This window comes from Oncorhynchus clarkii, chromosome 7 (genome assembly GCF_045791955.1).
Source record: "Oncorhynchus clarkii lewisi isolate Uvic-CL-2024 chromosome 7, UVic_Ocla_1.0, whole genome shotgun sequence".
Taxonomy (NCBI): Eukaryota; Metazoa; Chordata; class Actinopteri; order Salmoniformes; family Salmonidae; genus Oncorhynchus; species Oncorhynchus clarkii.
The window spans coordinates 81280982-81299194 of NC_092153.1; the positions used below are offsets into that span (position 1 = coordinate 81280982).

The 18213-nt window shown below is 39.6% G+C and overlaps 1 protein-coding gene across 1 annotated transcript in view; it reads right to left on the bottom strand.

The window, feature by feature from the left end:
* The window catches only part of LOC139413906 (glutamate metabotropic receptor 7), a 366925-nt gene that overhangs the window by 145793 nt on the left and 202919 nt on the right, over nucleotides 1–18213 (bottom strand). The window contains exons 3-4 of the mRNA XM_071161753.1: nucleotides 14125–14260; nucleotides 7253–7407 (exon numbers count right to left, since the gene is read on the bottom strand). Of these exons, the coding sequence (XP_071017854.1) occupies nucleotides 7253–7407; nucleotides 14125–14260 (291 nt within the window). The remainder of the gene's footprint in view (nucleotides 1–7252; nucleotides 7408–14124; nucleotides 14261–18213) is intronic.

Below are 18213 nucleotides of genomic sequence, written 5' to 3' on the forward strand. Positions count from 1 at the left end.
ACATTGACTCTGTACCGTAACACCCTGTATATAGTCTCCACATTGACTCTTTACCGGTACCCCCTGTATATAGCCTCCACATTGATTCTGTACCTATACTCCCTGTATATAACCTCCACATTGACTCTTTACCGGTACCCCCTGTATATAGCCTCCACATTGACTCTGTACCGGTAATCCCTGTATATAACCTCCACATTGACTCAGTACCGGTACCCCCTGTATATAGCCTCCACATTGACTCTGTACCGGTACCCCCTGTATATAGCCTCCACATTGACTCTGTACTGGTACCCCCTGTATATAGCCTCCACATTGACTCTGTACCGTAATACCCTGTATATAGCCTCCACATTGACTCTGTACCGGTACCCCCTGTATATAGCCTCCACACTGACTCTGTACCGTAATACCCTGTATATAGCCTCCACATTGACTCTGTACCGGTACCCCCTGTATATAGCCTTCACATTGACTCTGTACCGTAATACCCTGTATATAGCCTCCACATTGACTCGGTACCGTAATACCCTGTATATAGCCTCCACATTGACTCTGTACCGGTACCTCCTGTATATAGCCTCCACATTGACTCTTTACCGGTACCCCCTGTATATAGCCTCCACATTGACTCTGTACCTATACTCCCTGTATATAACCTCCACATTGACTCTTTACCGGTACCCCCTGTATATAGCCTCCACATTGACTCTGTACCGGTACCCCCTGTATATAACCTCCACATTGACTCTGTACCGGTACCCCCTGTATATAGCCTCCACATTGACTCTGTACCGGTACCCCCTGTATATAGCCTCCACATTGACTCTGTACCGTAACACCCTGTATATAGTCTCCACATTGACTCTGTACCGTAACACCCTGTATATAGTCTCCACATTGAAACCGACCGGTACCCCATGTATATAGTCTCCACATTGACTCTGTACCGGTACCCCTGTATATTGCCTCCACATTGACTCTGTACCGTAACACCCTGTATATAGTCTCCACATTGACTCTTTACCGGTACCCCCTGTATATAGCCTCCACATTGACTCTGTACCTATACTCCCTGTATATAACCTCCACATTGACTCTTTACCGGTACCCCCTGTATATAGCCTCCACATTGACTCTGTACCGGTAATCCCTGTATATAACCTCCACATTGACTCTGTACCGGTACCCCCTGTATATAGCCTCCACATTGACTCTGTACCGGTACCCCCTGTATATAGCCTCCACATTGACTCTGTACTGGTACCCCCTGTATATAGCCTCCACATTGACTCTGTACCGTAATACCCTGTATATAGCCTCCACATTGACTCTGTACCGGTACCCCCTGTATATAGCCTCCACACTGACTCTGTACCGTAATACCCTGTATATAGCCTCCACATTGACTCTGTACCGTAATACCCTGTATATAGCCTCCACATTGACTCTGTACCGGTACCCCCTGTATATAGCCTTCACATTGACTCTGTACCGTAATACCCTGTATATAGCCTCCACATTGACTCTGTACCGTAATACCCTGTATATAGCCTCCACATTGACTCTGTACCGGTACCTCCTGTATATAGCCTCCACATTGACTCTTTACCGGTACCCCCTGTATATAGCCTCCACATTGACTCTGTACCTATACTCCCTGTATATAACCTCCACATTGACTCTTTACCGGTACCCCCTGTATATAGCCTCCACATTGACTCTGTACCGGTACCCCCTGTATATAACCTCCACATTGACTCTGTACCGGTACCCCCTGTATATAGCCTCCACATTGACTCTGTACCGGTACCCCCTGTTTATAGCCTCCACATTGACTCTGTACTGGTACCCCCTGTATATAGCCTCCACATTGACTCTGTACCGTAATACCCTGTATATAGCCTCCACATTGACTCTGTACCGGTACCCCCTGTATATAGCCTTCACACTGACTCTGTACCGTAATACCCTGTATATTGCCTCCACATTGACTCTGTACCGTAATACCCTGTATATAGCCTCCACATTGACTCTGTACCGGTACCTCCTGTATATAGCCTCCACATTGACTCTTTACCTGTACCCCCTGTATATAGCCTCCACATTGACTCTGTACTGGTACCCCCTGTATATAGCCTTCACATTGACTCTTTACCGGTACCCCCTGTATATAGCCTTCACATTGACTCTGTACCGTAATACCCTGTATATAGCCTCCACATTGACTCTGTACCGTAATACCCTGTATATAGCCTTCACATTGACTCTGTACCGGTACCCCCTGTATATAGCCTTCACATTGACTCTGTACCAGTACCCCCTGTATATAGCCTCCACATTGACTCTGTACTAGTACCCCCTGTATATAGCCTCCACATTGACTCTGTACCGGTACCCCCTGTATATAGCCTTCACATTGACTCTGTACCAGTACCCCCTGTATATAGCCTCGTTAATATTATTTTATTGTGTTACTTTTTATAATTGTTTTACTTTAGTTTACTTGGTAAATATTTTCTTAACTCTTTCTTGAACTACACTGTTGGTTGAGGGCTTGTGAGTAAGCATCCTACAGTAAGGTCTACACATGTTGTATTCGGCGCATGTGACAAATAAAGTTTGATTTGATTTGATAGAACAATGTTTAGTCAAAACACAGCACCTTCGTCATAGTTATGATTGTAGAGGGAGGAGGACAGGGGTGGGAGGGAGGGAGGGAGGGTGGAAGAGGAGGAAGGAGGACGGGAGACAGGAGGAGGGAGGCTGGGGGAGAGGGGACAGGGGAGGGTGGGGGTAGGAGGGACGATGGAGGTGGAGGAGGGAGGACGGGAGAGGGAGGGATGATGGAGGAGGAGGGAAGAAATGAGAGAGGAGGAGGAGGGAGGAAGGGAGGAGGAAGCGTGAAAGGGTTTCTGTCTGACTGACTGAGAGGAGAAGGGATGGCTGCTGGTTTTGGACACACACACACATACACATACACACACCCACAGCACCAAGCAGAGCTGTGACGAGGAGCCTGGCTGAGTGAAAAAGAGACTGATGACTGGTGGGCTCTGGGCTGCTGGAGGTTAAGTTGGACGGGCTCTCTGCTCTCTGTGACTGAGGGAAAACCCTCTATTTGTTCAGCCTGCTGTGTTCACACCACATGCAATGGCAATTAAGAAGACAACACAAATCACCATCACTTGTTGTTGGGTTGTGTAGAATAACACCACAAAGATGGCAAAGAAACAAATGTGTCTGATGTGTGGCCTAAATTATGCATATGTTGAAAGAAGAAATCTTGACCTGGCTAAAATAGAAAGGCAGGATGTGCAGTATAATTGCCTGCACACGTAATGGATCGGCGGTCCAACGACCACCCCTCATCACTGTCAAACACTCCCTAAAACACTTCAGCGAGCAGGCCTTTCTAGTCGACCTGGCCCGGGACTCCTGGAAGGATATTGACCTCATCCCGTCAGTAAAAGTGCTTTCCTCTCCATCATAAATAAGCATGCCCCATTCAAAAAATGTAGAACTAAGAACAGATATAGCCCTTGGTTCACCCCATACTTGACTGCCCTTGTCACCGCCGATAAATCTACGATAATTGAGCATTTCAATAAGCATTTTTCTACGGCTGGCCATGCTTTCCACCTGGCTACCCCTACCCCTACCCCGGCCAACATCCCAACACCCCCTGCAGCAAATTTCCCAAGCACCCCCCCCCCCCCCCCCCCCACCGCTTCCCCTTCACCAAAACCCCTATTACTAGACTGTTCAATCTCTCTTTTGTATCATCTGAGATCCCCAAAGTTTGGAAAGCTGCCGCAGTCATCCCCCTCTTCAAATGGGGAGACACTATAGACCCAAACTGTTATAGACATATATCCATCCTGCCCTGCCTTTTTTAAATCATTGAAAGTCAAGTTAACAAACAGATCAACGACCATTTCAAATCCCACCGTACCTTCTCCACTATGCAATCTGGATTCCGAGCTGGTCATGGGTGCACCTCAGCCATGCTCAAGTCCTAAACGATATCATAACCGCCATTGATAAAAGACAGTAATGTGCAGCTGTCTTCATCGACCTGGCCAAGGCTTTCGACTCTGTCAATCACTGCACTGTTATCGGCAGACTCAATAGCCTGGCTTCTCAAATTACTTCCTCGTCTGGTTCACCAACTGCTTCTTAGATAGAGTTCTGTGTGTCAAATCGGAGGGCCTGTTGTCCTGACCTCTGGCAGTCTCTATGTGGGTGCCACAGGGTTCAATTCTCAGACCGACTCTTTTCTCTGTATATATCAATGATGTCGCTATTGCTGCTGGTGATTCTCTGATCAACCTCTACACAGACAATACCGTTCTGTATACATCTGGCCCTTCTTTGGACACTGTTCTAACAAACCTCCAGACAAGCTTCAATGCCATACAACTCTCCTTCCGAGGCCTCCAACTGCTCTTAAATTCAAGTAAAACTAAGTGCAGGCTCTTCAACCGATTGCTGCCCGCCCCCTTAACCCGACTAGCATCACTCTTCTGGACGGTTCTGACTTAGAATATGTGGACAACTATAAATACCTAAGTGTCTGGTTAGACTGTAAACTCTCCATCCAGACTCACATTAAGCATCTCCAATCCAAAATTAAATCTAGAATCGTCTTCCTATTTCTGAACAATGTCTCCTTCCTCATGCTGCCAAACAGATCCTTGTAAAACTGACTATCCTACCGATCCTTGACTTCAGTGATGTCATTTACAAAATAGCCTCCAACACTGTACTCGGCAAATTGGATGCAGTCTATCGCAGTTCCATCTGTTTTGTCACCAAAGCCCCATATACTACCCACTACCACGACCTGTATTCTCTCGTTGGCTGGCCCTCACTACATATTCGCTGCCAAACCCATCCAGGTCATCTATAAGTCTATGCTAGGTAATGCCCTGCCCTATCTCAGCTCACTGGTCACCATATTAACACCCACCTGTAGCACGCGCTCCAGCAGGTATAGCCAACACTTCCTTTGGCCGCCTTTCCTTTCAGTTCTCTGCTGCCAATGACTAGAACGAATTGCAAAAATCACTGAAGTTGGAAATGTATATCTCCCTCACTAACTTTAAGCATCAGCTGTCAGAGCAGCTTAATGATCACTGTACCTGTACACAGCCAATCTGTAAATAACACACCCAACTACCTCACCCCCATATTATTACTTACCCTCTTGCTCTTTTTCACCCCAGTATCTCTACTTGCACATCCTCATCTGAATTTATATCACTCCAGTGTAAATTGCTAAATTGTAATTATTTTGCCTCTATGGCCTATTTATTTCCTTACCTCCCTACTCTTCTACATTTACACACACTGTACATATATTTTTCTATTGTGTTATTGACTTGTTTATGTGTAACTGTGTTTGATTTTGTCGCACTGCTTTGCTTTATCTTGGCCAGGTCGAAGTTGTAAATTAGATCTTGTTCTCAACTGTTCTACCTGGTTATTAAATAAAGTTTAAATAAAATAAAAAATAAATAAAAAATAATTGTAGGTCACAATGCCACAAATGTATCTGACAGTGATATACATAGATTATATTATTGGTACTCTCTCACGGCTGTAAGTCTGGGTTTTGGACTGTCAGGAGAAATAGCATACCATGTCAGCTAGAAACTCCAATGTGGGTTTAACTAAATGTGGCTCTATGACTGGGGGTTCTCTGTGTGTTCTAAATATGTCTCTATGATTGGGGGTGCTCTGTGTGTTTTAACTAAATGTGGCTCAATGACTGCAGGTGCTCTGTGTATTCTAAATGTGTCTCTATGACTGGGGGTGCTCTGTGTGTTATAACTAAATGTGTCTCCATGACAGGGGGTGCTGTGTGTGCTGTGCGTTTTCCCCTCTCTCTCCCTCCAACCCCTGGGTCCCGGAAACATCATTTTCCATAAATCATTTGTCAAAAAAGAAAAAACTATTGCTGAAATCATCAAAGGGAGACCATTTCTTAACTTGGCACCTGTGGCTTCTCCCATGAACAATTACACCCGCAAGCTCAAGGTCACAGACTTCAACAACTTCCACTCAGAGTCCCACAGTTTCATCTTGCATTTCTGACTGGCCTTTTGGGGAGGCTTGGGCACGAAGCATCGATGACTCTCACTCAGTAGTAGACTTTACCCTGCAGGGATATATCCCAAATGGAACCCTATTCCATGTCTAGGGCCTTTGACTAGAGCCCTGTCAACACTTATATTGGCCCTGGTTGAAAGTAGTGCACTATATAGTTAGTAGGGTGTCATTTGACATCAAGAGAGACATTCAGAGAGGTTGTGATCTACTTTAATACTGACGACTGGTGGACATCGCTAATTCACCTCACTACATCACACACACACACACACACACACACATACACACACACATGCACACGCACGCACACACATACCATGCCTATATATTGTTGAATATATGGGTCAATAAGGTACAAACATATATTTCTATATCGCATCATATCTTGAGGTATATCTAGCAAATACAGCTCCAGAAATATATCTCACAACATACACTGAATGAACAAAACATTAGGAACACCTGCTCTTTCCATGAAATAGACTGACCAGGTGAATCCAGGTGAAAGATATGATCCCTTATTGATGACACCTGTTAAATCCACTTCAATCAGTGTAGATGAAGGGGAGGAGACAGGTTATTAAAGAATGATTTTTAAACCGTGAGACAATTGAGACATGTATTGTGTATGTGTGCCATTCAGAAGGTGAATGAGCAAGACAAATTCAAGTGCCTTTAAACGAGGTATGGTTGTAGGTACCGAGCGCACCGGTTTGAGTGTGTCAAGAACTGCAACGCTGCAGGGTTTTTCAAATGCAACAGTTTCCCGTGTGTATCAAGAATGGTCCACAGTCCATAGGACATCCAGCCAACTTGACACAACTGTGGGAAGTGTTTGAGTCAACATGGAGCCAGAATCCCTGTGGAACGTTTTCGACACCTTGTGGAGTCCATGTCCCAACGAATGGAGGCTGTTCTGAGGGCAAAAAGGGGGTTCAACTGTATATTAGGAAGTTGTTCACTCGGTGTATATCTCTATAAATCTCAAGACAAATAGCGAAGGATTTGGGCTGTACAATATTCTTCCACAGTCAAGGAGAGAAAGGAAAGAGAGGGGACAAAAAGACAGTAAGCAGGTTCTTTTTTTTTCTCCACTAAAAGTCATTCTGAGCATGTTGTTTCTGCAGGCACAACCTACCGGCGATGGTTGCTCTTTTTGGCAGGATAGTGACAGCTCCCACTGCTGCTTCCTCTAGCTGATGGACAGGGCTGATCTTGGCTCCCCAGCTGTCTGAACCGATCCACAGGAAATGACCCACCTGGTCCGCCCTCTTACTGGCGTTCAGGATACCCCTGCAATCAGACACATATATGACTTCATATAATATAATATAATAAGATAGGACAGTATAAGATATGATATGATAGGAAACGATAGTATAGGATTGGACATGATATGATAGGGCAGGACAGGACAGGATATGATAGGATAGGACATGATATGACAGGATAGGATATGATAGGACATGACAGGATATGATAGGATAGGATAGGATATGATATGATAGGACATGATATGATAGGACAATATATGATAGGACAGGAAAGGACAGGACAGGAAAGGACAGGACAGAACATGATAGCATAGGACACGATATGATAGGATAGGACATGATATGACAGGACATGATATGATAGGACACAATATGATAGGACATGATAGGATAGGACATGATATGATATGACAGGAAAGGACAGGACAGAACATGATAGCATAGGACACGATATGATAGGATAGGACATGATATGACAGGACAAGATATGATAGGACACGATATGATAGGACACGATATGATAGGGCATGATAGGATAGGACAGGATAGGACAGGACAAGTTGTGATAGGACACGATATGATAGGACATGATAGGATAGGACAGGATAAGATAGGATATAGTCCAATTCGTATTTTTGCTCTGCATCCTCCCAAGCCCCCAAGACACTATTAAATACACACATGCACCCACGCATGCACACACACACACACACACACACACACACACACACACACACACACACACACACACACACACACACACACACACACACACACACACACACGCACACACATCACATCAAAGTTATTCAAACGGTACATTGTTCTGTCATCACCCCCTTGTTCTCCTCAGGAACGTAGTTTTTTCTGTTCTGTCTTCCGTTCGATTTTGTCTGAACAGAGAGACTTAGTGTGAAGAGATGTTTCCTCAAATGAGACCAGGAAGTTTGTTATATTGTCTTGACAGATAAATCAACAGGATGTTAAATTGTATCCGTTTTGATGTGGAACTACAGATTACACTTAATTCTGTATCACAAATTTAATTAATCCAATATCACAAGTTCTTGTGACAAGACTGGTACATTAATATCAACTCTGTAATATTATAATATAATACTATACTAAATATAACGCTATAATATAGTAGTATACTATACTGTAATGCTATGCTATTGTAATGAATACTCAGGGAGAAAGAGGTGTAGATTCACGAGCATAGCGCAGCAGGTATTTATTTTGCCTTCGCAGACGGCATGAATCGTGGTCACAGGCAGGCAATGGTCATACACAGGTAGGCAAACAGGCAGGCGAATCAAAACTAGGACTGAAGGCTATAACCGGTTCTCACAAACGAGCTGGGAAAAGGCTTAGTAGAGTCAAAACGAACAATACCTCACAAAGGCACAAACAGAATGAACTGAACTAAATAAGGAGCTGATGAGACCAGGTGAGAAACTAACACAGGTGGAAATCAATGAACAAAAATTAAAGACAGGGCTACGTTCAAGAACACAAGGAAACAGAACACAAGGTTGACTACGAAAATAAATACAGACTATAATGCCATACTACTATATAATGCTATAATATAATGCTGTAAAATAATAATATACTATACAGTAATACTATACTGTAATGCTATACTACATATAATACTATAACATAATGCTGTAAAATAATAATATACAGTAATACTATACTGTAATGCTATACTACATAAAATACTATAATATAATGCTGTAAAATAATAACATAATATAATAGTATACAATAACACTGTACTGTAAGGCTATACTACATCTAATACATATAATACTATAATATATTGCTATACTATAATGCTATACTACATATAATGCTATAATATAATGCTCTAAAATAAAATAATAATATAATAGTATACTGTACTGTAATGCTATACTAAATATAATACTATAATATAATGCTATACTACGTATAATGCTATAACATAGTGCTATACCATAATGCTATAATATAATAGTATACTATACAGTAATACTATACTATAATGCTATACTACACATAATGCTATAATACAATTATATAATATAATAGTATACTATGCTGGAATTATATACTTTAATGCTATGCAACATATAATATTATAATATAACACTGTAATACAATGGTATATAATACTGTAATGCTAAACTATAATGCTATACTACATATAATGCCACAATATGCTATAATATAATGCTATACTTATACTATACTGTAACACTATGCTATAATAATACACTACAGTGCCTTGCGAAAGTATCCGGCCCCCTTGAACTTTGCGACCTTTTGCCACATTTCAGGCTTCAAACATAAAGATATAAAACTGTATTTTTTGTGAAGAATCAACAACAAGTGGGACACAATCATGAAGTGGAACGATATTTATTGGATATTTCAAACTTTTTTAACAAATCAAAAACTGAAAAATTGGTTGTGCAAAATTATTCAGCCCCCTTAAGTTAATACTTTGTAGCGCCACCTTTTGCTGTGATTACAGCTGTAAGTCGCTTGGGGTATGTCTCTATCAGTTTTGCACATCGAGAGACTGAAATGTTTCCCATTCCTCCTTGCAAAACAGCTCGAGCTCAGTGAGGTTGGATGGAGAGCATTTGTGAACAGCAGTTTTCAGTTCTTTCCACAGATTCTCGATTGGATTCAGGTCTGGACTTTGACTTGGCCATTCTAACACCTGGATATGTTTATTTTTGAACCATTCCATTGTAGATTTTGCTTTATGTTTTGGATCATTGTCTTGTTGGAAGACAAATCTCCATCCCAGTCTCAGGTCTTTTGCAGACTCCATCAGGTTTTCTTCCAGAATGGTCCTGTATTTGGCTCCATCCATCTTCCCATCAATTTTAACCATCTTCCCTGTCCCTGCTGAAGAAAAGCAGGCCCAAACCATGATGCTGCCAGCACCATGTTTGACAGTGGGGATGGTGTGTTCAGCTGTGTTGCTTTTACGCCAAACATAACGTTTTGCATTGTTGCCAAAAAGTTTAATTTTGGTTTCATCTGACCAGAGCACCTTCTTCCACATGTTTGGTGTGTCTCCCAGGTGGCTTGTGGCAAACTTTAAACTACACTTTTTATGGATATCTTTAAGAAATGGCTTTCTTCTTGCCACTCTTCCATAAAGGCCAGATTTGTGCAATATACAACTGATTGTTGTCCTATGGACAGAGTCTCCCACCTCAGCTGTAGATCTCTGCAGTTCATCCAGAGTGATCATGGGCCTCTTGGCTGCATCTCTGATCAGTCTTCTCCTTGTATGAGCTGAAAGTTTAGAGGGACGGCCAGGTCTTGGTAGATTTGCAGTGGTCTGATACTCCTTCCATTTCAATATTATCGCTTGCACAGTGCTCCTTGGGATGTTTAAAGCTTGGGAAATCTTTTTGTATCCAAATCCGGCTTTAAACTTCTTCACAACAGTATCTCGGACCTGCCTGGTGTGTTCCTTGTTCTTCATGATGCTCTCTGCGCTTTTAACGGACCTCTGAGACTATCACAGTGCAGGTGCATTTATACGGAGACTTGATTACACACAGGTGGATTGTATTTATCATCATTAGTCATTTAGGTCAACATTGGATCATTCAGAGATCCTCACTGAACTTCTGGAGAGAGTTTGCTGCACTGAAAGTAAAAGGGCTGAATAATTTTGCACGCCCAATTTTTCAGTTTTTGATTTGTTAAAAAAGTTTGAAATATCCAATAAATGTCGTTCCACTTCATGATTGTGTCCCACTTGTTGTTGATTCTTCACAAAAAAATACAGTTTTATATCTTTATGTTTGAAGCCTGAAATGTGGCAAAAGGTCGCAAAGTTCAAGGGGGCCGAATACTTTCGCAAGGCACTGTACATATAATGCTATAATGTAATGCTATACTCTGTATAATGACATAATATAATTGTATACTATAATTATATAATATAATGCTACACTATAATGGTATACTCTGTAATGATATACTACAATGACATACTCTGTATAATGATATACTATGTACATTGATATACTATCATGATATGATATAATACTACACAATAATGATATACTCTGTATATTGATATACTCTGTACATTGATATACTATAACGACATACTCTGTACAATGATATGCTATAATGATATACTCTGTACATTGATATACTATGATGATATAATATAATGCTGTACTATAATGTGAAAATATAAGGATATACTACAATGCTATACTATAATTCTAAACTATAACGCTATACTATAATATCACAATATACAAAAATGTATTATACATCTATACTATAATGCTATGTTATGTATAATGCTATACTATAATGATATACTATATTGTTACACTATAATATAATGCTATAATATAATATAATGCTATGATGTAATACAATACTATAATGATATACTCTAATGCTATGCTATAATTCTATATAATGCTTTACTACAATGATATACAGTAACATAATGCTATAATATAATGCTATGCGATAATGATATACTATAATACAATACATTACTATAATGCTATACTACAATGATATACAGTAACATAATGCTGTAATATAATGCTATGCGATAGTGATATACTATAATGCAATACTATAATTCTATAGTACAATGATATACTTACTGTAAGATCATGCTATAATATAATGATATACTATAATGACATGCTCTAATGCTATAATATAAAACTATACTATAATACAATACTATATTCCTATACTATAATACTATACTATAATCCTATACTATGATGCTATACTATGATGCTATACTACGTATAATGCTATAACATAGTGCTATACCATAATGCTATAATATAATAGTATACTATACAGTAATACTATACTACAATGCTATACTGCACATACTGCTATAATACAATTATATAATATAATAGTATACTATACTGTAATGGTATACTATAATGATATGCTACATATAATGCTATAATATAACGCTATAATATAATAGTATACTATACAGGGCCAGAAGTATACAGAATGGTGTCATCTGCGTAGAGGTGGATCAGAGACTCACCAGCAGCAAGAGCGACATCATTGATGTATACAGAGAAGAGAGTCAGTCCAAGAATTGAACCCTGTGGCACGCCCATAGAGACTGCAAGATGCCCGGACAACAGGCCCTCCGATTTGACACACTGAACTCTATCAGAGAAGTAGTTGGTGAACCAGGCGAGGCAATCATTTAAGAAACCAAAGCTATCGAGTCTACCGATGAGGATGTGGTGATTGACAGAGTCGAAAGCCTTGGCCAGGTCAATGAATACGGCTGCACAGTATTGTTTCTTCTCGTTTACAATGATAGATAATGATATTATAATGACATACTATAATGATATACTCTATACGTTGATATACTATAATGATATACTCTGTACATTGATATACTATAATGATATACTCTGTACATTGATATACTATAATGATATACTCTGTACATTGATATACTATAATGATATAGCATAATGCTGTACTTTAATGTAATAACATAATGATATGCTATAATGCTTAATATAATGCTATAGTATGATGATGTACTATAATGCTATACTATTATGATACACTATAATAATATAATATAATTCTATACTATAACGCTATTCTATAATATCATGATATACAATAATATAATGATATATTATAATGCAATAATATAATACTAAACTATAATGCTATACTATAATATTATGCTATACTACAATGCTATACTGTAAAATAATGCTATAATATAATGCTATGCTATAATGTTATACTATAATATAATTATGTAAGGCTATACAATAATACTATAATATAATGCTATACTACAATGACATACTGTAAAATAATGCTATAATATAATACTATACTATAATACAATACTATAATGCTATAATATAATACTATACAATAATCCTATAATATAATACTATACTATAATTCTATGCTATTGTGCTATACTGTGTACAATGCTGTAATATAATGTTATAATATAAAGCTATACTTTAATACTATGTACAATGCTTTACTATAATACTATAATTTAATACTACACTATGTACAATGCTATACTATAATACTATAATTTAATACTACACTATGTACAATGCTATACTATAATACTATAATTTAATACTACACTATGTACAATGCTATACAATTTCAGGTTGGACCTGGTGTGAAATTGACCAATAAAGTGGACTTAAGATGTTTCAGCTGCTAGAAGGATGCTCATCAGAAAGTAAAAGAAAATTCCACAGACTTGAGTTCAATCATTTATACTCCCATGTGGTTCCTTGAAACAACACTCCAACCCTTTGATGAAGCCCTAAAGGTTCAATACTTTGTTTCACTAAAACCAACAGAACATTTTGTGTGGAGTCGTCCTTTCCGCAAACAGCAGGGATAAATCATTGAGCTTTTCCTTGTTGTCACACATTGTGCTGGTTGAGTGAGATAATGAACAGGATATGCATAGTGCTGTGACAATGGAGCCTGCTCCGAAATGCATCAGTATTAAAGGTAACATTTATTTATTATGTATTATTTAACTCCTGAACTGTCTTTTAGCTTTTCAGTTTTAATTCCCAAGGTACTGAGCAGCACTTCAGTGGTACAGATAATATTTGAAATCTCGGTTAGCGCGCCAGCACACAGCCAACACGTAGGCTTTAGCTCATGGGGATAACAACTAGTAGACACATACCTTATGTCCTCATCTGAGGTGAAAAGGACGACTGCCCGAGCGTAACGGGTGTCCAGAAGCAGCCTGATGATCTTGTCGAAGTTCTCTTGCTTGTGATTGTGAGGGATCTTCAAGGACTGGGCGATGCAGATCCCACCTGAAATGAAAAGTAATGAGCTTCAGGTGAGGTACCACAAATTGGGAGAATAACCTTGAACAAGTACGTCACCTACTAAAAACTACAAACATTACATCTGTAAAAACAAAATAAAATCTGTAAAAATGCAATAAAATCTATAAAATGTCAAATAAACATATAACTTATGAACTTCTAGTTTGTGAAGCTAATTACGTAAGGGCAACCTCTGTGCAGCTATAATGGCCAGACTGTCCAAACAATTTTTTAGTTTTCATCAAACCACATCCAGCCAATTACCAAACATCCCCATCACATTGATTTGAACATTACAATGCTGTACAATATGAACAATGGCACATAGACATGTTGAAAATAAATAAAGATGGGTTTATACATCAACGTTGATTCCACCAGTGTGTGTCCAGTGGGAAGGCTTTTGCACACAGTTATTCAATGCATTTGGCAAATATTCAGACCCCTTGACTTTTACCTCGTTCTGTTACGTTACAGCCTTATTCTAAAATTGATGAAATATATATTTTTTTTCTTCTCATCAATCTACACACAATAACCCATAATGGCAAAGCAAAAACAGCTTCTTTGACATTTTTGAAAATGTATTCGCAATAAAAAAACTGAAATATCAAATATACATAAGTATTCAGACCCTTTACACAGTACTTTGTTGAAGCACCTTTGGCAGGAATTACAGCCTCGAGTCTTCATCAGTATGACGCTATAAGCTTGGCACACCTGTATATGGGTAGTTTCTCCCATTGTTCCCTGCAGATTCTCTCAAGCGCTGTAAGGTTGGATGGGGAGTGTCACTACACAGCTATTTGGCTGAGCCACTCAAGGACATTCAGAGACTTGTCCTGAAGCCACTCTTGCATTGTCTTGGCTGTGTGCTTAAGGTAATTGTCCTGCTGGAAGGTGAACCTTCGCCCCAGTCTGAGGTCCTGAGCACTCTGGAGCAGGTTTTCGTCAAGAATCTCTCTGAAATTCGCTGCATTCATCTTTATCTCGAACCCGACTTGTCTCCCAGTCCCTTTTGGCAGGATGTCATGTGTCATGTGCCTTTTACAGAGGAGTGGATTCAGTCTGGCCACTCTACCATAAAGGCCTGATTGGTGGAGTGCTGCAGAGATGGGTGTCCTTCTGGAAGGTTCTCCCATCTCCACAGCGGAACTCTAGAGCTCTGTCAAAGTAACCATCAGGTTCTTGGTCACCTCCCTGACCAAGGCCTTAATTCCCCAATTGCTCAGTTTGTCCGGGTGGACAGCTCTAGGAAGAGTCTTGTTGGTTCCAAACTTATTCCATTTAAAATGATTGAGGCCACTTTCGTCAATGCTGGGAAAAAAAATTGGTACCCTTCCCAAGATCTGTGCCTCAACACAATCCTGTCTCGGAGCTCAATGGACAATTCCTTCGACCTCATGGCTTTGTTTTTGTTCTGACTTGCACTGTCAACTGTGTGACATTACATAGACAGCTGTGTTACTTTCCAAATCATGTCCAATCAATTGAATTTACCACAGGGTGGACTCCAATCAAGTTGTAGAAACATCTCAAGGATGATCAATGGAAACAGGACGCACCTGAGCTCAATTTCAAGTCTCATAGCAAAGCGTCTGAATACTTATGTAAATAAGGTGTTTCTGTTTTTTGGTTTTTATAAATATGCAAATATTTATACAATCCTGTCTTCCCTTTGTCATTATGGGGTATTATGTGCAGAATGCTTATGAAATTGTTTTATTTAATCAATTTTTAGAATAAAGCTGTATAGTAAAAAAAAAGGTGGAACATTTCAAAGAGTCTGAATACTTTCCGAAGGCACTGTATGTTGAACAGGGATAGAAAGTGAAATGGCAGACTATATTTCACTGAGTCCATATTCCTGTCACAATGCACAAAGTTTAAGTTGAGAGTTAAAACATCTTTGGTAGCAGGGTCCTTACTGTAAGAAACACATGTCTAGCTTAATAAATGTTAAATGTTAAATAAAAAAATAAAAATAGAAGGGCTAAGACAAAGTTAATCATCACACAAACATGAATCACAGAAAGGGCTAAGACAAAGTTAATCATCACACAAACATGGCTCACAGAGAGGGCTAAGACAAAGTTAATCATCACACAAACATGACTCACAGAAAGGGCTAAGACAAAGTTAATCATCACACAAACATGGCTCACAGAGAGGGCTAAGACAAAGTTAATCATCACACAAACATGGCTCACAGAAAGGGCTAAGACAAAGTTAATCATCACACAAACAATGCTCACAGAGAGGGCTAAGACAAAGTTAATCATCACACAAACATGGCTCACAGAAAGGGCTAAGACAAAGTTAATCATCACACAAACAATGCTCACAGAGAGGGCTAAGACAAAGTTAATCATCACACAAACATGGCTCACAGAAAGGGCTAAGACAAAGTTAATCATCACACAAACAATGCTCACAGAGAGGGCTAAGACAAAGTTAATCATCACACAAACATGGCTCACAGAAAGGGCTAAGACAAAGTTAATCATCACACAAACATGGCTCACAGAGAGGGCTAAGACAAAGTTAATCATCACACAAACAATGCTCACAGAGAGGGCTAAGACAAAGTTAATCATCACACAAACATGGCTCACAGAAAGGGCTAAGACAAAGTTAATCATCACACAAACAATGCTCACAGAGAGGGCTAAGACAAAGTTAATCATCACACAAACATGGCTCACAGAAAGGGCTAAGACAAAGTTAATCATCACACAAACATGGCTCACAGAGAGGGCTAAAACAAAGTTAATCCTCACACAAACTTGGCTCACAGAGAGGGCTAAAACAAAGTTAATCCTCACACAAACATGGCTCACAGAGAGGGCTAAAACAAAGTTAATCCTCACACAAACATGGCTCACAGAGAGGGCTAAGACAAAGTTAATCATCACACAAACAATGCTCACAGAGAGGGCTAAGACAAAGTTAATCCTCACACAAACATGGCTCTCAAAACCGCTTCTATGACATGTATTTATGTTATGGACTGCAATATTATTATCAGCTTCTGGGAAAATACACATTTCACAACTGCTCAAAATGTGCAAAATTTCACCGGTGTGTTGAGTTAAAATGAGATCCTTATTATTGCTTGGAGTAACAGAGATCACCCAAAAGCATTGAAAAAGACACCTGCTGAAGCCGGAGACTTCCTCAGACACCTCAAACATTTACAACATCATGTATTCACAGCTTCCCATTGACAGCAGCATGCTAACTATCCCCGCAAGATTTATTTGACAGACTTTTAAAATTGAGGGCATGCAGAGTTATATCACCCTCTAACCAGGAGCAGCCCTTTCAAGAGCATGGAGCCTCACATCCAGAACAGTAATAAAATGAAGTAGGTCTACACTGGATAGCAAAAAGCTACAACGTATGGTGGCCTGGAGAGATAAAAAGCAAGGCAGTATATTATATTGCTGTGATGCTAAATAAACTGCATGGTTAAAATAATTCTGGTGCATCCAGCATAGTTGAAGTTCCACAGCGTGTTCTGTCCAGGCCTACAAGCGAGGCACACGCACGACATTCTGTTGGTGTTGTCATGACTAAGAGTATTCCCGGGGAAGGAACCTCAACATTATACAGTAGCATATGAAACATCACTGGATGTTTGTGGCACAAAGTACAGATACTGATTATACAGATCAAGGAGAACATTTTATTTACCAACTTTTTATTTACCTAATTACTAGTTTATACATGTTTTACTTGTGTATGATCATTATGTTATTATTGTATTATTACTCAATACAATATGTATGATTGCATTGTTCGTCTCACAATCTAATGTGGATTCAAGCCTTCTAAAACAGGTAAATCATCCAAATTACACGATGGACATAGAACTACTGCATCAGAGGAGAAGTCCATTAATAATAGACTCCGATTGGTGTGTCATCTGTCTGACC